This window comes from Podarcis tiliguerta, assembly GCF_965153285.1.
Source record: "Podarcis tiliguerta genome assembly, chromosome: 2".
Lineage (NCBI taxonomy): Eukaryota > Metazoa > Chordata > Lepidosauria > Squamata > Lacertidae > Podarcis > Podarcis tiliguerta.
In genome coordinates, this window is record NC_139535.1 from 96,261,723 (window position 1) to 96,284,983 (window position 23,261).

General features: G+C 43.4%; 1 protein-coding gene across 5 annotated transcripts in view; it reads left to right on the top strand.

Annotated features, from left to right (window-relative positions):
- SLC39A11 (solute carrier family 39 member 11) overlaps positions 1-23,261 on the top strand; it is a 260,594-nt gene that overhangs the window by 8,983 nt on the left and 228,350 nt on the right. For 3 of the 5 annotated variants that reach the window (XM_083427894.1, XM_083427895.1, XM_083427896.1), the window contains one exon: positions 12,967-13,125. The exons of the other annotated variants lie outside the window; for them this stretch is intronic. In XM_083427894.1, the coding sequence (XP_083284020.1) occupies positions 12,967-13,125 (159 nt within the window). The remainder of the gene's footprint in view (positions 1-12,966; positions 13,126-23,261) is intronic. 5 annotated transcript variants of the gene reach the window in all.

The following is a 23,261-nucleotide window of genomic DNA, read 5'->3' on the forward strand; positions in this document are numbered from 1 at the left end:
AATAATTCATCCAGTATTAAAAGCTTCCCTAAACAGGGCTGCCTTCAGATGTCTTTTAAAAGTCTGATAGTTGTTTATTTCTTTGACATCTGATGGGAGGGCGTTCTGCAGGGTGGGCGCCACTACTGAGAAGGCCCTCTGCCTGATTCACTGTAACTTCGCTTCTCACAGTGAGGGAACCGCCAGAAGGCCCTCGGAAATGTTCCTTTTCATAGTGAAGTCCTCACCTTTGCAAATGAGCAGATCCAGGCCTTGTTCTCATATCACAGCAAACCACAGTTTACCATGAAATACACTCTTGGCTGCTTTGATCTTCCCTGCTATCATGTGGGAAAAACAAACCATGGATCTTTGGCTTTGCAGCCCCTCTGAACAGAGGATGGTGGTTTGTTTTGTTCTAAGCAAACCATAATCTGTAACCAAAGATTCTTCTTGGTTTACAGTGGTACCTCAGGTTAAGAACTTAATTCATTCTGGAGGTCCGTTCTTAACCTGAAACTGTTCTTAACCTGAGGTACCACTTTAGCTAATGGGGCCTCCTGCTGCCGCTGTGCCGCTGCCACACGATTTCTGTTCTCATCCTGAAGCAAAGTTCTTAACCCGAGGTACTATTTCTGGGTTAGCAGAGTCTGTAACCTGAAGTGTCTGTAACCTGAGGTACCACTGTATTGATTATGATTTGTTTGGATGAAACAAGCCACAATTTCTGGCTGTGACAAAACGCTTAAGTCAGAGATTCACGATTTGCTTCTCCCACATAATAGCAGGAAAGGGCAACAGGCTCGTTCGTGGTATAGAGGGACATGCAAATTCTGCCACGGACTGGATACTTGGTGTGCCTTTAAAAAAGAAAAGGAAAGAAAAGAAAGTTGACATGTGCTGGCGTTAGCTTTACTTTCTCCTTCCTTCCCCTCCTCAAGGTGTCCTCTTATTTCCCATCTCACTCCCAGCTTGGGACTTCTGCTTGAAAGATAGCCCTGGAAGTTCCTTGGAGCAGACCGTTATCAGTCTGTGGGAATCCACACCCGATTGAGGGATTGTGTTGAAACTTTGCTTAGGCATCTTTGGCATGCAGTTAGAAGTTCATCAATTCTCTATGAACTGTTTTGGGTATTATTCTATATCTGTAAAGGTGATACATTTTTGTTTCCCAATTCCAGTGCTCCCCCCCCCCAGGGTATTTGCACAAAATAATCTAAATCAGGCATAGGCAAACTCTGACCCTCCAGATGTTTGGGACCACAATTCCCATCATTCATGACCACTGGTCCTGTTAGGTAGGGATGATGGGAATTGTAGTCCCAAACATCTGGAGAGCCAGAGTTTGCCTATGCCCGATCTAAATTAAAGTTCAGGTCCCAGAAGCAATGGAGAACCAGAACTCAATAGTCAGTCTTGTGGCTCCAGATCTAGCCATATTGTCTTCTGATAGGCTCTCTCTTTATACTTTGGCTACCCAGCAAGAGATTTCATTTCTGTTGGAAAGAGAGAGCCTTGCCTCCTTATTTTCTAGCTAGCTTGTGCAACGTTTTCTTAGCACAGAAGTACTCTCCAGCAAACTTGTCTTTTCAGTCTTTGCTATTGTGGTAACATTTAGAATCTTTTGATAGGAGCACCATCTTCTCTTATCATTTTCACAAATTCCTCATGACTGTTTTCAACTCCAGTGCTGAAATGTCAAGTCACTGAAATGATCAGTCATGCTGACCAATCCGTATTGGATTATCTGCAATTTTTAGGGGGCCGGGGGGGGGGGGAGAAACATGTCTGCAAAATCATAGCTCAAAAGCTGAACCCTTTATGCCAGCGCAGCAATTTCTGCCTATAAATTAGCTCCTTTATTGCCTTGGAAGAAAAGAATTTTGCCTCAGAGTATAGACCCCTTTTTTTTACAAGACGCGGGTGGCGCTGTGGGTTAAACCACAGAGCCTCTTGGGCTTGCTGATCAGAAGGTCGGCGGTTTGAATCCCTGCAATGGGGTGAGCTCCCGTTGTTCGGTCCCTGCTCCTGCCAACCTAGTAGTTCGAAAGCACACCACTCTGGCAGGAAGGTAAATGGCGTTTCCGTGCGCTGCTCTGGTTTGCCAGAAGTGGCTTAGCCATGCTGGCCACATGGCCTGGAAGCTGTACGCTGGGTCCCTCTGCCAATAAAGCGAGATGAGCGCCACAACCCCAGAGTCGTTCACGATGGTCAGGGACCCCTTTACCTTTACCTTTATAGACCCTTTACCTGATAAGCTGAAAGAAGCTTTTGTAACTGTTCAGTTCTGTATAATACTCCAACCAAATGGGATATGTATACAGACCTCACTTGAAGCAACCCTCTAGCCCTCTTCTGATTATTCTTTGGTTCTATGTCAACATGTGAGGGTGACTGCAGGGTTGAGTGTTCTAGCACTACATCTCCATCATTCCCACAGGTTGGAAGGAGAATGCCTGACATGGAGAGCCCCCACATGGCTTGCAAGAGGAGGCTCCTTGGAGCTTGTGGAGCGCAGCCGGAATGGCAATATGGGGTGGTGGTGAAGCTAGCAGACGTGTCTCCACAGCCCCCTTTGTGTATTTCCTTAACATGAACAATAACACTTGAAGAGGGCTAGTCTTTGTGACTTCAGTGCCATTGACCTTCTGCTGGTTAAAACAGTTATGCTAGCCTGGAAAATAAGATACGTGCCAGACGGTGTGAAAGGTATTTGTGATCCTTATTACCATTGTACAGCATGGAGTGTTCTTCACGATTCATTTATTTGTTTTTGGCGAGAGTCAAGATGGCAGATGATGCCTTGAGCTGGGGCGTTCAACAGGCATTGCGACCAAGAATCTAATGAGATTACAGAAGAGACGTAGATCTTTTGCTGCTTCCATCTTTTCTCAGTAGCTTCTGGATTTGTGCCACACACAATGCAGTGCCTTTCACGCTTTCTGTTCCCCCGCCTTGGATCATTGGCTGTTGGGTTTAGGAAATGCAGAGTGCGACACTGTCACATCAGCTGAATGGCAAACTCATGAACTCCACTGTAAGGTCACAGAATGAAGAACATGCAGCCTCATTCTTGCTGCTTCTGACCATGGGTCAGCAAACTTTTTCAGCAGGGGGCCGGTCCACTGTCCCTCAGACCTGGGGGAGCGGGCTAGACTATATTTTGGAAAAAAATAATAATGAACAAATTCCTATGCCCCACAAATAACCCAGAGATGCATTTTAAATAAAAGCACACATTCTACTCATGTAAAAACACCAAGCAGGCCCCACAAATAACCCAGGGATGCATTTTAAATAAAAGGACACATTCTACTCATGTAAAAACACGCTGATTCCCGGACCGTCTGCGGGCCGGATTGAGAAGGCGATTGGGCCCGATCCGCCCCCCGGGCCTTAGTTTGCCTACCCATGACTTAGATATTCAAAAGGGACACTTGAGAGTCCTTTTCGTGCTTTGCAGAGCTGAGATAACTTTCTTGAGAGTAAGCCTGTTCTTTGAGATATGCCTTAATGAGCGGCAACTCCTTTTAAAAAACAAAACAAAAACCCAAGGAAGGTCCCCCCCCCCCCCGGTTTCTCTTTTTCTTCTGAAAATGCACTCTTTTAATTTGAAGCATTTGCTGCCAATTCACTCTCCCTGCGTTCCTCAGTGCCTTAGGAGTTTTGCTATTGCATGTATTGGAATAAAAAACTCAACTCATTTTAGTTGGTGGATGAAATGAAAGGTGACACTCACAGGAAATGGCTTTTGGTCTGGAGAGGATATGCATGCCATTGGTGGGGTATGTAGGGTTTTAATTGGAGCAGGTAATAAGAACCTGGGAGCCAGAGACCTTGCTAATGTATTTATAACATTGGGGCTCTTAGATGAAACTTTGCATAAATGTTGCATAAGCTGATTTATGTGCATCGATGCAAGTTTAGAATTTAAATGTCACACAGAATGCAACCCATCTAATTTCCCATCCAGTGTGTCCCACGTAAATTAATTTGCACCCTACCTCAGTTCCTCTTCAATGCATTTAATCCCCAGTTAATTTTCCAACAGATCCTGCTCCAAATCAGTTCATTCCTCCCTCAAATCTTTTCTAGACAGACACCCCAAATGAATCTTATTTCCTCCGGTTAAGTATCTTACCATGCAGCCCAGATAATGCACCCGCTTTCAGTTTCTCCCCAGATTCATTACCATTCAGAAATGCTTGGGGCACTTAGAAAAAGAATTCATGCCAGTTCCTTGTGGGCCCCTCGCTGGGAATGCCACTGCTGGGGCACTCTTAGATCTGCCCTAGTTTATGGAGAAGCAGCATGAGGCTATTGCTAGGTGCATTCCAGCCTCCAAGTTACTAAGCGGCTTTGGTAGGAGATTGTGGTGGCTTCCCATCCAGTTTATAGGCTTCCTGGAAGCATTTATTTTGTGTGTGTATGTGTGTAATCATCATCTGGTTGGTCACTGTCAGAAGCAAGATGCAGGACCCCAGCCAATCCAAATTGAGATGGCAGTAGGCGGGGGATCTCAAAAAATACCGTATTTTTCTGTCTATAAGACGCCCCCATGTATAAGATGCCCCCTATTTTTGTGGCAACAACCAATCGCCAGTCCACCCTTGGCACTATCCGTGTATAAGACGCCCCCTAATTTTTGACATTATTTTTTAGGGATAAAACGTAATCTTATACATGGAAAAATACAGTACTTTCTAAACTTCAGATCCTTCTCCCAGAAGTGACTAAGAAAGCATCAGTGTCAGTCTGAACAGGCTGTAAAAACATCCTTGCTTTGCCAGAGCTTTAAGCAAGGATTAAAATTTTAAATGGCTGCTTCATCTTATATTTGATTTCATTTTGGTTTCGTAATTATTTTAGTGTGTGGGAGAGAGAGATAAAGAAGGAAGCGATTTGAGATTTTCTGGGGAAAGAAATGTTTTCATAAATGAGCCAGCAGAGAGAAGAGTACAGGAAGGAGCAAAAGATCTGATGGAAATCGGCAGCGTCCAGGTTTTTCGTTTAGCCAACACAAGCCTAGCTGAAAGCATTTGGGTGGGATAGGCACAGACAACAGGGAGGCGAAGGCAGGAGACAATGGTTTGGATCCACAAAATGATGGGGTTCAGCTCACACAATAGTTTTCCTTCCCCAGCTTCTGTCATTCATCAGTAGCCAACTGAACAGCCCCCTAATAGTAAGGCAGCCCTCCAGAGCAGGACTCAGGTGGTACAAATGGCAGGCGCTGGAAGGCAAAACCAATCCACCAACCAATGTATATGGAAGCAATTTGTGTGTGTGCACAAGGACTTTTCTGGGTCCTTGCCACTGACTGCAATTTGGAGACCAAATCAGGCATGCCTAATTTTTGCTGAAATCAATGGCTCTTCTTCCCACTAATGGTAATGGAGGTTAGGCACCCTTGACTTGCACATCCTAGGTAACTTGGATATTTTTTTTTTTTTAAAAAAAGGTAAAATAGATTGCAGCATTTTTCAGCACTACAGGATTCCCTTTCATGCAGAAGAAGTGAAATGCAGAATGAGAAGATGCAGTGAACTGAAGGAACTGAAATTAATTAAATTCACCCCACCTTCTCATTCTTTCTGGGAATTGAAAACTTTTTACTTTAACCAGTTCATTTCATCAACAGAGATTGCCTCCAGTGAACGGTGTTGCTTGCCTGCAATTTTGGGCTAGATGCAAATAACTTGTTTGGCATGTTCTTAACAGCTCTGATGGAAGCTGATGCTGTGTGAATCCAGAAATATATATATGAAATTGAAAGATTGAAACACTGTAGCTATCTCCTAAAATTTGAGAGGGTGGGCGGATGCACTCAGACTTTATTCAAGAGATTCATAAGGGTCTGAGTCTGCTTCAGTGCAGAGGTGTCACTCCCTTCTAATTATGATTACAATCCACTTATGATGGCTGTTTTGAAGACGCCGTTTCCTTTCACTCCTGTGGGAAAGACAATTGTAATTAAACCAAGAACGTTGTGCTCAGTTTCTTTCCATCAGGGCTGACTGACTGGCTCAGAGACAAGGAATTTGAAGAATAATCTGGCATTGTTGCTTTTGGATGAGAGCACTACCAAATGTCATCCTTCCTAGCTCTAGTTAGAGAACTCTGTGTCCTAGAGAGAAAGAGAGAGAGGAGGGCGCTTTCTTATGTATCAATATGCTGTTCAAAGGTTCCTTTTCTTTTTTATGAGAAATAATCAGATGAGAAAGATGAGTCGCTACACCTCTGCCAAAAAGAGAGAGGAAAAAGTTCCTTCTGAACAAACAGCAGCACCGTAAATAAATGGTGGGTTTTGCGGGGTCGGGGGGCCTATCAGTCCAGTTCCTAAGCAGTAGCGAAACAGAGCTGAATCAGAGCTGTGTGCCATTCAGTTGGGCTGCTGGTTCTTGGACTGCATTGTTGTCAAAGCAGAACAGGACTCTCTGTTCAGAATACTGAGGGTTTTCTCCTAAGGTCAGCCACTGTGTTTGCTTGTTCCAGAGTCCTGCGTGCAACTGGAAACCTGCAGAGCCAGGAGTAGGGAACCTTTTCGCAGCCTGAGGGCTGCATTCATCAAGGGGGGCATTCTGGAGGCTGCGTACCAATGATCTAAAAGTGGGAGGAGCAATGGATGTGGCTCTTTACCTTAGAATCATAGAATTGCAGGATTGGAAGGGACCACGATAGTCAACTAGCCCAGCCCCCCGCAATGCAGGACTATTTTGCCCAACGTGGGGCTTGAACCCATGGCCTTGAGATTAAGAGTCCCATGCTCTACAGACTGAGGTATCCCTTGGTATAGTAGGCTGCATTCCATCCACACAAAACCACTGGTTTTGCTAGCTAGGGATGATGGGAGTTGTAGTCCCAAAAAACAGATGGAGAACCAAGTTTGAGAAACAATGATACAGAGAAATAGGACTGCAATGAGACCTTACTGAATTTCAGAAACCACTGTTTACTCATTTATCTATCACCTATCTGTTTGTATTTGTTGGACGTTGTAAGAAAAAACTGCTCCTTTTCCCTTATGGGGTACCCAAGAGCCTGTTAAGATTCCTGCTCCGTGATTGCAGTCATGGGATTGTTGTGTATCACATGATGGTGTATGCTTTCATTCCACAGAGTGGGAAGTGATGGAGACAGGATGTTTGTGTTACTGTGTTCCGTGAAGTGGGACTATTGTCCTTTGTCCTTTCTCTTTGCTCTCTGATGAGAAAGAGGAAGGAGCTAAGTCAGAATTCTCCATGTGTGTTTATATGTAAATAAAGTAGATTAGCCAAAATGCTGAGCTACTGAGTTCTGTCACGCGAACTGCGAAGGCTCTGCGGATCCCTAAGTGTGCTGATGTCTGTTGGCATTGGTCACTGTGATGTTTAGGCAGAAGAAAGCTTTTGAAGCTCCCGAACGATCGACCAGGAGGGAAAGAACATGCCAGTCGGGCATGTGTCTCTACCAGGCTCCTACTCAAGAGTAGGACAGGCTCCTGACAGAGCCCATATGGAGTCCTTTTATAGGTTCTCTATCGATAGGAGAAAATAACAGGCCAACCAGAGACTATTGAGAAGCAAAGCAGCTAGTACGCCTGATCTTTATTTACTGTTGCAACAGGGTGCTCACAACCGCACACAGGAGGCTGGAGGGACCCCGAACAATGGTGTGCAAACCCTTATATAGACATTTGAAACTGCCCACCCTGGAGCACAAGACACAGCCCCCCCCCCAATATATCATACATGCATCACAGAAGGGGTGGTTTACAACAGAATCCTGGCCGGCAGGAAACCTGTTGATGGGTTTACCTTGCTGTTAATGGGTTTACCTGGACAGCCTGGCTATTCTTTTTTGATGATAAATACTTAATTCTCCCCCCCCCCTATAATATTTTATTAAATTTTTGCATAACATCACAAAAGGAAAAAATAAAAAATAAAAATAAAAAATAAAAAAAAACAGTTAAAAACAGTTCAATGTTTCATAACATATCTTGCATTTGCTTGTTTCCCGGACCTCCCCTCTTTGTATTCCAGTTCAATTTATTTGTTCAGCAAATCCTTTCCCTCTTTCCCTTTATCCTTATCTTGATCTTAATATATTATAACTTTAGCTTTTCACCTGTTAACATTCCATTTTTGCATATTCCTTCGATAAATACTTAATTCTTGAGTCCTGAGTCCAGGTCACAGGCTCACCCTATTCATATCTTAAATGTGCCCTTAAGGCAGGATATTTGAGCAAAGAGACAATGGAGAGGTTTTCCCCATTTCCTCCCTCCTTGCAGAGAAACATTTTTGGTCAATTTGGGAGAGACAAAATGGTTTCAGGACTTTTCCCTGTACTGTTTCAGATATGTGGTTTATGTATTTATGTATGTGTTTGCTTGGTAGGTAACCATTAGATCCATTCGTGGCCGACTCTGGGGTTGCGGTGCTCATCTCACTTTATTGGCCGAGAGAGCTGGCATTTGTCCACAGACAGCTTCCGGGTCATGTGGCCAGCATGACTAAGCCGCTTCTGGTGAACCAGAGCAACGCACGGAAACGCCGTTTACCTTCCCACCGGAGTGGTACCAATTTATCTACTTGCACTTTGACGTGCTTTCGAACTGCTAGGTTGGCAGGAGTTTGCTTGGTACATTTATTTTATATCTTAGACCTTATAATTCTCATAACAGACACTTCGTAAAGCGAGTTGTCCAGGCACTGTACAAAATCACTTAAAAACCAAGGTCCGTATATAGCGCCCTTGTTCCGTTTGCACAAGGATTTACACTTGCACAATGAAACTCCTCTCCCCGTCCTTTCCAGATCTATTTCATAGGGTTGGGAAACCCCTGAGCAGACTGAGTAGATGGAGAGGAGAGGGGGAGAAGTTCAGTTGCACCAGGGTATATATCCTTGCACGAGTGGAATTGAGAGACTTGGCATAACTTTCGACGCAAGCCATAGTAATAATGAAATCCTCAAATGCGTGACACAGGAGTGTCACAAAACGTAATTGTTATATAATGAAGACAAAAGAAGGTTCACCTGTGATTAACTACAGTTGCTTAGCCTTCCTGGGGAGCGGGGGTGTGGGGTATGTACTTCTGCATTGTGAGCGAGCAAACGATAAAATCGTTACAGTTGTTCTAATTTGTGGAAGGCACTCTGTGACAGTGTACTAGTCGATCTTTCTCCTGCAGCTGTGTTGCTCCTTGGCAGTTGCGTAATTGCTTTCGCTGATGAGGTAAAGGAAAGGATGTGTGTGCAGACTTCAAAATGCTGAAATCTGTGGAAATGCTGAGAAAAGCTCAGCATTTATTATTGGGCTGTGTCTTAGGGGGCCTTGTTTGATGAGGTTCCTCCCCATCCCGCACCAAATACAGTGGTACCTCGGGTTAAGAACTTAATTCGTTCTGGAGGTCCGTTCTTAACCTGAAACTGTTCTTAACCTGAGGTACCACTTTAGCTAATGGGGCCTCCTGCTGCCGCCGCACCGCTGGCGGAGCACAATTTCTGTTCTCATCCTGAGGTAAAGTTCTTAACCTGAGATACTATTTCTGGATTAGCGGAGTCTGTAGCCTGAAGTGTCTGTAACCTGAAGCGTATGTAACCCGAGGTACCACTGTATTGTAATAATCCAGTGGTTTTACAGGGCAGGAACTATAAGTCTCTAAATTTCTGAGTGGAAGGATTACTAGATTTCTGTGTGGGAAGATCTGAAAATCTTTCCCTCAGGTAGCAATTCGGTTGCTACCTGTTAAATACGTGACAGAAAGCTGATGGCTTTCTAGAGCCCGCAGCACCCCTTCCCGTTATCCCTACTTTCATTGTACAGTGGTACCTTGGGTTACATACGCTTCATGTTACATATGCTTCAGGTTACAGACTTCGCTAACCCAGAAATAGTACCTCGGGTTAAGAACTTTGCTTCAGGATGAGAACAGAAATTGTGCTCAGGCAGCGCGGCAGCAGCGGGAGGCCCCATTAGCTAAAGTGGTGCTTCAGGTTAAGAACTGTTTCAGGTTAAGAACGGACCTTCGGAACGAATTAAGTACTTAACCCGAGGTACCACTGTAGAGTTGAAAGGTACCACTAGGGTCTTGTAGTCCAACCCCCTGCAATGCCGGTGCTTTTGGTGCCATCGAAGCCACATTGATGAACAGAACAGAAATGAAGAAGAAGGAAAACCCACTCAGATTCTGGAGCAGCTTTCCGTTCCTCTCCTTCTTGCATGGTGGAAAAAGTCCACTGAACTAGTGGCCTTCGCCATGTTCAGTCCTTTAGCTTCAACCTGCAACATGGGACTTAAATTTATTTAAGTTTCCCCCCTTGTTTTGGGCCCCCCTACCATTCTCTTTACCCCCCCCCGGCCTCCTTTCATATTCCATCTTCTTCACTAGCAGACTTAAAAAATACCTCAGAGAAAGAGTTGCTGGGTGTTGCTGGTGCAGCCCTGTTGTGCACCAAAGCTCCCTAGTTCCAAGACCAGTCAGCTGGGCAAAGGGCCAAATAAAGAACATGTATCAGTATGGCTTCACGGTGTGGGAGTTTAAGTGGGGAAGGTGCTTTGCAGCTATTTAAGGAGAAATTGGAGCACTTTGAAACTAGCATATGTGGGGAGGAAAGGCCATAAACAAGTGATTATTTACTTTTTTAAAAAATAAATAAAAACAAAACAGTCTTTAAAAGAGCACAGTGGCTACTTCCCTTTGACAGCGCAGTCCATTTTTAAGAGGCAGCGGTCTTAAAATTGCCTATTTGCTTAGTCTCTAGCCTCCCGTTTGGAAGGGTTATTTTGACATCATTACTTCTCAGTGGAATAAGCACGCTGTATTTTGTATGTGCTTATTGCTGCTTTGACTATGCTTTGGCGGAGTCAAGATTTGTCTTTTCATTGTTCTTAAATTGCTCTTGACAGAAACATGTAAAGGATAAAACATGTAAAGGATGAAAAACGTTATTCAGCATCATATTTCAAATTCATGTTGAAATTCTTTGAGAAAAAAGTTTGTACACTTAGACCTCGGGAAAGTCTAGCATGGTGGCTACTGAGAACAGGAATACAGTGGTGCCTCGCAAGACGAAATTAATTTGTTCTGCGAGTTTTTTCGTTCTGCGAGTTTTTTTGTCTTGCGATGCACCACTGTGTATTGACGGTTTCCCATAGGAATGCATTGGCGGTTTTAAAAAAAAGGCGCAATCCGTCTTGCGAAGCAACTCAGAAAACGAAAAACTCTTTCGTCTTGCGAGTTTTTTGTCTTCCGAGGCATTCGTCTTGTGAGGTACCACTGTACTGCTATTTTGCTCCTCTGTATGTGTTCTGGTTTGTATTATACTTGCATTATGCACAAACGATACCCTTAAAGGAGTTCCTTTTGTGATAATGTGTACCCCTGTAAATCCTTGGGTGTGCTTCTAATAGAGAAGTTATGGTAGCCTGTTACTTTATGAAACTGATGATTTTGCAAGTTGCCTCTGCATGGTGGCAGAAATACAGCTAATATGTGAATCAGAAAGATACAGCTCAAAGCTAGAACATAAGTTGCTACGTGGTGCAAATGGCTACACGTAACACACATTCCCAACATGCACACTAACACAGTGTAACAGAACATAGTGGGAATCAGAACTTAATCAGCAGAAATTGCCAGTGTTTACTGCGCATGTGTATTAAACATGAAATGAGGTAATGATGTATATGATTGCCGAAAACTGAAATGCTTTGTTTGAAATTTTATAAATACAGTGGTACCTCGCAAGACGAATGCCTCGCGAGACGAAAATCTCGCAAGACGAAAGAGTTTTTCGTTTTTTGAGTTGCTTCGCAAGACGGATTTCCCTATGGGCTTGCTTCGCAAGACGAAAACGTCTTGCGCCTTTTTCTTAAAACCATCAATGCATTCCTATGGGAAACCGTCAATGCACAGTGGTGCTTCGCAAGACGAAAAAATTCACAAGACGAAAAAACTCGCAGAACGAATTAATTTTGTCTTGCGAGGCACCACTGTACAACTGCCTGGACCACTGGGTGGGGTTGCAGTTTTGCGGAACGATCCGACTGTACCCTAATGCTTTGTAATAAACAACTTTGGACTCCTAACTCCTCACGTTTCTGAATTTTCTTGGCGTAAACCCAGGAGATAAGCTATTTTCTGGCTTACAACACTCTGAAGGGTGGACAGAAATGCATCATCTCCAGCTTCTTCCCACCTACATTTCCCACCAAATTTCAGCATATGGAGCTGGTTCATGCATAACACTAAGTGCAAACATAGAAGCCTAAGTGTTCCCAGAGAGATTATCACAGCTGCTACACTCCTCTCTCAGTCCTCTGGCTGCTGTAAGCTAAGTCATGACTTAATGTGTTGTCTGAACCTGATTTTGTGGTTTATCTCCCCCAGACAAACCATGAGCTGTAAACTAGGAAAGAAATGTGGTTGCAGCTCATGGTTTGTCTGTAGTGAAACATTTCACAACCTGTTATGAAGCTCCCCAAATCTCCTGGATAGTTCTGTTGTTCCAAGGCATGTTAGCCGCATAATAGGACAGGAATTGCTTCTCAATATCATTGGACGTTTTACCTTGGTTTTTTGTGTTTTTTTAAAGTGGGAGTTATATTAAAAAGAAAAAAATCAATTCAGCTCCTAAATTCGTGGTTTACAGTCCAGGCACCTGGATTTGGAAGAAAATAAAATAAATATAAGGGAGATTTTACCCTGTGGAGTTACTGGATTCGGGTGTCTCAAATTATTGAACAAAGGGCAGGTAGAAATTTGATTATCTTGGTTCATTGCTATAGAAATGCAACATACTACCCGTGAATCTTATTGTAGCAGTGAAATAAGTATTGATCGGAGGCTGGAAATCTGCATCTCCACTTGTGGTGCTGGAGCCTTTATTGAAAATGCCATGTTGTATCCAACGCTGCCATAATTCTCGCACACCAGAATGACCAAAGAGGGCTACATTATTGCATCCTTAATTTGCATTAACTCTTCTGTTATTTTAGGTTATGCTGGCTGCTTCTTACTGGTCTCTCCTTGCACCTGCCATTGAACTGGCGGAGGACTCTGGAAAGTTTGGGGCCTTTGCCTTCTTCCCCGTAGCTGTTGGTTTCACTCTGGGCGCTGCGTTTGTGTACTTTGCTGACCTCATTCTCCCTTGGCTGGTGAGTAGCCCTTCCAACAGTCTCTATAATTTGGTGGCAGCCAGGAAAGTCAATCTTAGGTTCATCTTACATGTGCTGGAAACTGGTCTTGTTTTATTATATTATTGGGTTTATTAAGTAACAATCCATAGACAATTTGCATATTTACAAGTGTGGCCGTGCCCCAGTCCTCATAAATTTAAGATAAATGGGGCACCGTGGCAGGACTTTGCTGCTGCTGCTACTGTTAGTCTAGTTAGTATATGTGTTGCTAGTAGCATACTGGTTTAAAACAGAGATTTGGGGGGGAAACGTGGTCTTCCAGATGTTGTCTGTCTCCAGCCCCCATCCTTCCAGATGTGGCTGCAATACTGCAGGACACTGATTCCCCATCCCTTGTTTAAAAATTTCTGTGCTCTGTGAGATATAGACGGAAACAAATACCGTATTTTTTGCTCTATAAGACTCACTTTTTCCCTCCTAAAAAGTAAGGGGAAATGTGTGTGTGTCTTATGGAGCGAATGCAGGCTGTGCAGCTATCACAGAAGCCAGAACAGCAAGAGGGATTGCTGCTTTCACTGTGCAGCGATCCCTCTTGCTGTTCTGGCTTCTGAGATTCAGAATTTTTTTCTTCTTGTTTTCCTCCTCCAAAAACTAGGTGCGTCTTGTGGTCTGGTGCATCTTATAGAGCGAAAAAAACCTTTGCAACCTGGGACTGATGGAGATTTGGGGAACTGCTGCTATAGCAAATCCCTGCACCAAATCCTAATATTCTGTGTGCTTTGGTGGGTGAAATGAAGCTGCCAGAGAAGCTGTTTCTTCCACCGGGTTCTGCTTGAGCAGAAGCAAGATACCTTATCATTTTCTACTGGTGATCTGGTGAAGATATATATTTCTGAGGACATATTTAACAGGGCAGCCTGCATATTTGCATTGCTCTTTCTCTTGGGGTTCTGTGAATGAGAAATTATGACCTGCTTTTTCATTTTTTGTTTGGTAGGGCTCTCTTCCCTCCCTCAACCCCTTCTGTTTTATTTTTTCGTTCAAATCCAAGAGGAGGTTTTAGTTGGCTCAGGTAGCATTCTTCCCCTCCTTCAATTTGAAAACCCTGAATTGCTTTTTTGAACAACATGTATTGCTTCAGTCTCTTCTTAAGAGCCTAGACACAGTAATAGCCTCTGCTACTTGTAGGAGGAAAATACCATTGGATCTCTCCCTGAAGGGACTGCCTCATGAGGCAGCTGTGCTTGGGGGCAATTATTTCTGATGGTGGTGGCTTAGTATTTTAGCAACTACTCATTTAAAGCAGTGCTATAAAAGGGGGTTGTTGTTTGTTTGCAGCAAAATAAAAATAAAAATAAATCAATAAATTTCCTTAGGGTTTTTTGGCCAAGCGTCTGGGCCAAAATAGCTGTACTCTAAAGATATCAACGCATAGCTGCCAACCGTCCCTTATTTCGTGGGAAAGTCCCTTATCCCAGGGCCGTGTCCTGCTGCTGTCCCTTATTGATGATGTCCCTTAAATTTCCCGGGTTTCAAAGGAAGCAGTCCTTTCCCTCCCTCCCTGCTGGCCAGGGAGGAGGGAGGCTCCAGCTGTGTTGATTGGCTGTGTTGCTCACCCAATAAGGAGTCTAAGAATGACTGGGGGATGGAGCTTGCATGCCTTGTGCCGATCAAATCGGCCGCGTTGCCTGGGGACTCGCCTTTGCTCAGCGCTTCCCAGCGGAGAGGTGATGGTGGTTTTTCTTGCTGCATCCCCTTTGCCGGGTTGCTGCGCTGTGGGAACCACCGCTTGAGGCTTCGTTTGGCTGCTGGCTGGGTTTCTGCCTTTGGCTCGGAGGGGCTCAGAAGTCGAACATACCTGTGCTCTGAAAATCCTTTATTTTGGCTGCTGATCCCTTATTTTTGAGGCTGCTGGTCCCTTATTTTCAAATAAGCTGTAAGTTGACAGCTATGTATTAATGAGTACCTCAGTTGCCCCCCCCCCCTGCATAAAATGGAATGTGAAATTTCCTGATCACAGCAGGGAGCTCTTTTTGTCTGCTCTTTTTGTCTACTATCTCCCCATCATATGGAAGATGTTTTCTTTTAAATTTAATAAAATGCAGTAAAATGGCTACATATAAATTCAATAAATCAGAGAATGCAGTGCAAAGCAATACATAGTGTAAGAACAGCAGTTCCAAAGCAGCTCAACAAAAAACCAGCCATATTGTGTTGATTGAAACCTGAGAAAATAACATAGTTTTTTAGCCACCTGCCTGAAGCAGGTGCCATGCAAACATCATTCCACACGGTCTTAAAACATTGGCAGTCCATATTGGTTCTTCACAGGCATGTTTGTGAGGCTGGTGGGAGAGCTTTGCTTTCTTCTTCATAGGGAAGATGGTTTAATAGAAAATCTAGTGTTTCCATCTCTGTTGTTCCATCTCTCTCCCCCACCCCCAAGCTCTTTCAAAAGGGATCTGGTTATAGCAGCCAGCTAAGACAGCTGTTTCTATTATCCAGGGTTGTAACGAGGGGGAAACCCTTCTCAGATTGCAAAGCAACATCAAATCAGTCATGTTTTTATATTGTATCTGACAAAGTTTTCAGCTCTGAAGCCAAGGAGCAACTTGAGGACATCCTGCTGGATACTTAGTTCAATATTCTAGCTGCTGTTTTATGTTTTTTGTTTTGCTTTGCTCTTCTGAGCGCCCCAGTAGATTTTTGGAAAGCTATGCTGGTTTATGGTCTATTAAGTTGGAATATGAAGATGTACTTGTTTCGGAAATTCCAGCAGTGAGTTCCAACAAAGAGTGTTCAGGTTATTTAATCTGTTCTCTTTATCTGCACACAGTACTAGTTAATGACTGGTAAGGACACTGTAAGAGCCCTGGTGAAGCTGGCCAAAGAGCCATCTTGTTTTCACAGTGGCCAACTGGCATTGAGAGGCATAAACCATCAAAAATGCATCTCCTGTCTTTGCTCTGAAATGTGTGGTTGGCACTCCCTTAGAATAAAAGGATTCTTTAAAGTTGACCCTGAGCTATTTTTATTGTTTCATCCTGGCTAGACTCCATATCTCTGCTCTGCACAGTAGCTGTGTGGGAATTTTAGCATACTTAATGTAAAGAAAAGCCTATTTCTGCACTGAATTCTGGCTAAACTCTTTCGACATGTGCATTGATCTTAAGGATCAACTCTTAAATACAGTGGTACCTTGGGTTAAGAACTTAATTTGTTCTGGAGGTCCGTTCTTAACCTGAAACTGTTCTTAACCTGAGGTACCACTAGCTAATGGGGCCTCCCGCTGTCGCTGCGCCGCCAGAGCAAGATTTCTGTTCTCATCCTGAAGCAAAGTTCTTAACCCGAGGTACTATTTCTGGGTTAGTGGAGTCTGTAACTTGAAGCGTCTGTAACCTGAGGCGTCTGTAACCCGAGGTACCACTGTACATTGATCTTGAGGATCACCTCTTGCACTGTTTCAACTTGGTCTCCCGCTTTTCCTGTTTGCTCTAACCATATTCCTAAAAAATACAAAAACAAGAACAACAACAAACCCTAATGTGTGTTGAAGTGAAGGAGTTTGTATGTTAGCTGCTGATGAAGAAAAATGGCAAGTGCAAGATAGTTTGGAAATGGGTATTGCTATTACACTTATAAAACTCAGTGATGCCTGAACCAGTCTCTGATGGAGTTCAGGTTGCTGTGATTTGAAATGCTACTGCCCTTTGATGCCCTCCTGAACGACAACTCCCATCAGCCCTACCCAGCATGGCCAGTGGTCAAGGATGATGGGAGTTTTAGTCCAACAGAGTCTGGAGGCCGTCATGTTGGCTGCCCTTGCCTTAGTGCATGTCATCAATAATAATAATCCAAACACACATGTGTTGAGACTCTTTGGATTGCAGTAGGAGACTTGGCTTTGGCACCTTCTTCCTTGGCTTAGTAGGATGCTGAGACAAAGTGCTACCAAGTAGAAAGGAGTGGTGGTAGAAGCATAGTTTTGAGCAAGCTGGAGGCGGGATGCTGAGCTAAGTTGACCATTTCCTGTGTATGTTGTTGGAGTTGACTCTGAAGAGAATCTTTGACAGGAGTGTTTTGCCTCTTGAAGATGTTACGTAAGGGGCACAAGAGAGAATGCGCTCCTTCTCATACTAATGATTTAAAAAAACAACCCAGCTGCATTTTTTAAACAACCATCTTGGTGCTGTCACTCTTATTATTTATCTACGAGAGTATTTTCAAACCACCAACTAAAAAAAAAGGGAAAAAATATATATTTATGGCACTGTACAATCAAGTCATTAAAACACCATAAAACACAGAACAAATGACAAACATTGAATCAAATTAATTGTCTAAAAGTGCTTGGTGAAACAGAAACGTTTTCAGCAGGAGAAGAAATATCAGAATATCTAAATTGTAGATGCCTGGCTTATTTCAATAGGAAATCTGGGACAGTCAGGAGAGCTTTTCCATATGGTCACAGTGATTTGGCTGGTGTATAAGTGACAAGGTGGTCTTTCAGGTACCCTCATCATTGTAGTAGAATGGCTTCAACACATCAGGTTGTAATAATAAGCGCAGTAAGATCACCAGTAGGGATGTGGGTGGCGCTGTGGGTTAAACCACAGAGCCTAGGACTTGCCAATCAGAAGGTCGGTGGTTCGAATCCCTGCGACGGGGTGAGCTCCCATTGCTCGGTCCCTGCTCCTGCCAACCTAGCATAGAAAGCACTTCAAAGTGCAAGTAGATAAATAGGTACCGCTCTGGTGGGAAGGTAAACGGCATTTCCGTGCGCTGCTCTGGTTCGCCAGAAGCGGCTTAGTCATGCTTGCCACATGACCCGGAATCTGTACGCCGGCTCTCTCAGCCAATAAAGTGAAATGAGCACCACAACCCCAGAGTCGGTCACGACTGGACCTAATGGTTAGGGGTCCCTTTACCTTTACCTTTAAGATCACCAGTACAGTTGCTAAGAATTAGCACAACTCTGTGAAGAGGAAAACATTTTGACGCACATATGTTGCACTGTAAAATGTGGTGCTGCTTGCAGTCAGAAGAAGTGTCTACTTCCCTGATGCAATGGAAAGAATCGTGGGGAACCCATCTAGATATAGCTCTGCATTTTTCCAAGGATATTGCCAGAGGTGGAGTGGGGTTCCTCTATTAGTATTCCAAGCACAGCAGTTTGGCAAGGAGGGAAAACACATTCTCTGTGCTAGATAAACACACAAGCAAGCAGGAAGCTTGTCTTTTGAGGACAGTCAACTTTAACTAAGCAAACAACCCCTCTGTTTAGCTAGTAGACATCTAAGTACATTTCTTCCATGAAGCAGAACAATCAAAGCAACAGCCTTGCATTGTTCCTCCTCCTTGTAGCATGTTCCCAGTAAATTAATTCTGCCTTGCCATGGGATTCTACTGCTGGTATTCCTTTCCTTCAAAGAAACAATGCACTCCGCTGTGAAGCAGAACTGTCAAGGCCGCTGTCCTATGTTGATCCTTCCTACGTTTTGCAACATCTTACTACTAAATTAATTAACCCATGTCATGGGACCCCATTGTTAGATTTCTTTTTAAAGGACCCGAGCATTTTACTTATCTCTTCCTCATCCCCCTGTGTGCTGCGTGCAGTATTCTATCAAATAGCAAATGGACTGCATCACCGAAACGATTAAGGTTGTCCTATCCCAAGCCCATAGGAATGTCCCTCAGTGATATTCTAGGTGTCGTGCTCTAGGGAGTGCTAATGTCTCAGTCCAAAGAGTAAAAAGCCTTTTCTCCAAAACACTTGCCCAGTGGAAACAGATAAAGCATTAGCATGATAACTGGTTTCTAAATGTTGACCCCTCTGTTTGGGACTGTTCGATTGGCCTAAGGATTTTATGAGCAGTCAGAATGGGACCAGTTGCAAGGTGCCCACCACCTCCATCTACCCAATGGTCAGATATTTCTTAGGCCAGGAATAGGCTGATGATGACATTGGGTGCTCCCAGGTCCTTGAGAAGCCCCCCACACCATGTTTTAACAGTAATACTAATATTAATGATAATAATAACAATAATAATAAATTTTATTTATATCCCGCTCTCCCCAGCTGAAGCCGGGCTTGGAGCGGCTAACAACAGTAAAGTAATACAGCATTCTAAAATCAATTCATTATAAAATCAGTTCAAATTAAATTAATGGCAACCATTGGGCTAGATTTCTGTGAGGAATTACCAAAGGAGGGGGTCAGGCTGTGCCTTGGCCAAAGGCCTGTCTTGCAGGCCCTGCAGAAAGATGTCAAGTCCTGCAGGGCCCTAGTCTCTTGTGACAGAGCGTTCCATTAGATCGGAGCCACAGCCGAAAAAGCCCTGGCTCTGGTTGAGGCGGTTTAGTTCAAAAGTTATGAAACCAATATCACACTTGGACTTCAAATTGGTTTTGAACGATATATCGCCTAGCCCTAACACATAACATGACTGGTGATATATTGCCAGGTCAAAAATTATGAAACAGATATCACAATATGGACTTCAAACCAGTTTTGAATGATATATCTATATATTGCCCAGCCCTAATCCGGACTCTACTGGGAAAGTTATGTTTTCCTGTGACTCTTCTAGAGGAGACGTTCCCCAGCAAACAAAAAAGTAAAGTAGTTCCCTAGTTTCTGAATCAGAAGTGATTTAGTTTTGTCTGACGTGGGTCCGTTAGCGAAAGAAAAATATGTTTGTTTGAATATCGAGGGTGCTTAGCTACTAATACAGCAAAATACAAGATTAATAACTATTAAAGGTATCGTTTCAAGTGATAAACTGTTAATGTTTAGAAGCCTTGCCTCCCTGATAATGGCTGGGATTGTTCAGTCTCATTAGACATTTCGTCTTTGAGGATTTAATATAAAGTCCAGAGTTTAAAACAGCCCCCTTAAAAGTTATGTATCATTAAAAAAACAAATGCACCAGTTATTTTCAAGCTGCCTGAAAGCAAAAAAGGATAGTAATTTCCCCCTGCTTCTAAGCACCAAGAGCAAATGAATTAACAAAGCTCACGAGCAAGACCAGTTGCGAATCCAAAAAATCATTACAAACTTTTGCTATTAACACGTTTCAAAGTCGTCGCCATGCATATCAGAGAAAATGTTCCCTAATGTATGAACGTCCTTCTAAAAAGTTTGTCATTAACTTCTACGCGCATTAACAACAGCGTATCATGATATTATTCTGAATTCCCTTGCTAGCACCAAACCCATTAGCATAGCTGCTTTAGGACAGTAAAACTGTATTCTTGTATTTCCGCCCCCCTCCCTTTCCCCTCAAACTTATTCTGAGAAAGGATTTGGTGTCCTCTGAAGAACACATCAAAACATCCCTTACTTCAACTATCTATTGGAACAGTTAATAAAAAAGCATTTTGCGTGAGTCGGATCATTGAATAAAATGGAGCAATGTGCTATGGATTGTAGCATGAAATGGGGTGAAAGCCACTTTAATAAAAGATGGATAGTACCAAATGGCTTACCTCAGAGTCTGGGAGGGCAAGAGTTAACATCCCCCTTCCCTTAAGGAGGGAGTCCATATGTACATGTTAAACAGTTTAATAAATTGTTCTGCGTCCACTTACGTTCACAAAGATGTGAACATGAGCCCAAATACTTTCATGTGGCAAGCGATGGCGCAATATATTATTTGTTTGTTTGTTTGTTTGTTTGTTTAGTTAGTTAGTTAGTTCGTTTGTTAGTTGTTGAAAGTTAAGAACATTGCTACTAGCAATATATCTCAGATTCTATAGCCTACGTATAGTAGGGGTATTTAAAATGAGAGCCGTCAAAGCGATCCATAGTTAAAAGTAGAGGTTGGCAAATGTGACCTCTTTTTTTTTTGCTCTTCAAAATATGGCAACCCTAAACTACTACTTTATTTTTGAGTGGCCTTCATTTTCTGCCAAACATAATAAGATGCAGGTTTGTTCAACTTGGGTACCAAAAAAGATGCTTCTGATGTGCCACTGGAGATGAGTTCTTGGTGTGAAAGATTCACGCTGTTCTGTAACAATAGAACTATTCTAAGGCAAGAAAGGTTGCAAATAGATCTGTAGCTGGCCTATCAGGGTGAGCTATTATTATTTATTATAGTCTTATTTATCGTATATTCAGATAAAATGTTTTGCAATGATTTCAGTCGAAGTAAAATGTGTAAAGCAGGTGCCACAGATTCTCTCGAGGGACCATACAGTTCTTTGTCGTACAGCCAGATGTTTGAATTACGTGATGGTCTTATAGCCTTGCCAATGTTCAGGGAGAGAGCCCTGCCTTCAAGAGAGACTAATGGGGCCTGCTGCAGGTCGATACTGCCTTGGGCAATAATTCAATACTCTGTAATCATACACAAACTCTGATAACAGGAGTTAAAAGGGTGCTTATTACTAAAGTGCACAGCTCAACAGAAACAAATGGTTGAATAGTAATGTGGGCTGGATTCTGGCCTGATAAATGTCAGTAGCATGGAAAATGAGGTAATGTGCATTTAATTCCTAGGTTCCTAAAAGAGCATTTGTCATTGGCTGTGGATTAAGATTAGGAAAGCTCACGATACCGAGATCTAGGAAAAGAGCCACTCTCTTCAGTCAAGGATGGTAACGATGAAAAGGTGGTGCTAGGGGGGAAATCCACTTTGGTTTTGCTCTTTGTTTTCCTCCAAGCTATTAAATTGATAATCTGACACTGTGTTTGCATATGTAGAATACAAAGCATCCTATTAAATGTCATGCTTTTTGCACAACCTGGCAGTGATACACTGTTCCTCTCCTTATCAGCAGACAGTTGAATTTAGCATGATAGCGAGATGAGACTAAATGTGCAACCTTTCTCCGCCTTGGGGATGTGCTGCAAATCTTCCTTTCCCTTGTTTAAAATGAAGCATGGCCTGAACTCTCTGAATAGCAGAGGAGCCTTTGCCAGTGTGTAATGTAAACCATTGGCTGCTGTTGTCTGCCCCCCCCCCTCAATGTGGTTGAATTGCAACTCCCATCTGCCCCATCCAGCATGGGGAGTTGTTGTTCAATGGCACCAAGGAAGGCATTTGACTTAGCCATCTCTGTTGTAATGGCTTGAATCTTACATTATTTTAATCCATAAGGGGTTGTGCACCTTGCTGTGTGTGTGTGTGTGTGTGTATTCCACTGCTGCCATTTACAAGGGAACATGTAACCAATTGGTAAGCTGGTCACCTGTATTACCCTGCCAGAAAACGAGGATAAATACCGCATTTTTTTGTGTATAACCCCCCTCCCCATGTATAAGATGACCCCTGTTTTGGGGGACTCCAAGTTAAGGAAATGGGTGGAGATTTTCCAGAGTTGTTGAGCCTCAACGAAGCCACCAATCGTCTGCTCGCTTGCCACGAGCAGCCACCAGTCGCCCGACCAATTGCCGCATCACCCAATTGCCAGTAGGCCTTCACACGGCAACCAATCACTCGCCCAATTGCCGCTGACAATATCCTGCTCGTGGCTGCCACCAATCGTCCGTCCCCTCTCTGCACTACCCGTGTATAAGACGACACCCAATTTTTACTATTTTTTAATAATGAAAAAACCTCATCTTACACGGGGGAAAAAACAGTACACTAAAATCAGGTTGATTTTTTTCTTCCCAATTGGCAGTGTGCTAAATATGTCTGGTCTGTACGTGGAGAATAACCATGGTTATTCAACCACAATGTGTCTGTGTCTGTGTGTCACAATAGGCCGGCAGCACTTCGCCCCTCTCCTGTTGTGCGAGAGAGAAACCCACCAGGAATCTACAGTTCAGCTTAGCTTGTGTATACCAGGGATTGTCATTTCTTGCTCCCTGACAAGCTAGGGTCTCTAACCCACTTTAAGCGATAGATTGCGGTAGGCTTACGAATCTGGGTTCAGATCCCACAAGAAGCCAAGCTTGATGGCAGATTTCTGGCTGGTTCCTTCTGCTTGTCTTGAGAAGAGAGCAAAAAGGGAGTGCTTGGACATTGTGCATGACAAACCAGGATAAGCCAGCAGTCTTGTGTTATCATGAGCCACCAAACGTGGCTCGAAAAGGATTTGGATTCCCTTTTAAAATATTGGGTGTCAAGATCTGGCATTTTTAGAGTCAATTCTTAATGTTCCATGCAGTGTAGATGGGGAAGAGGTGAGTGGAGGAGCCC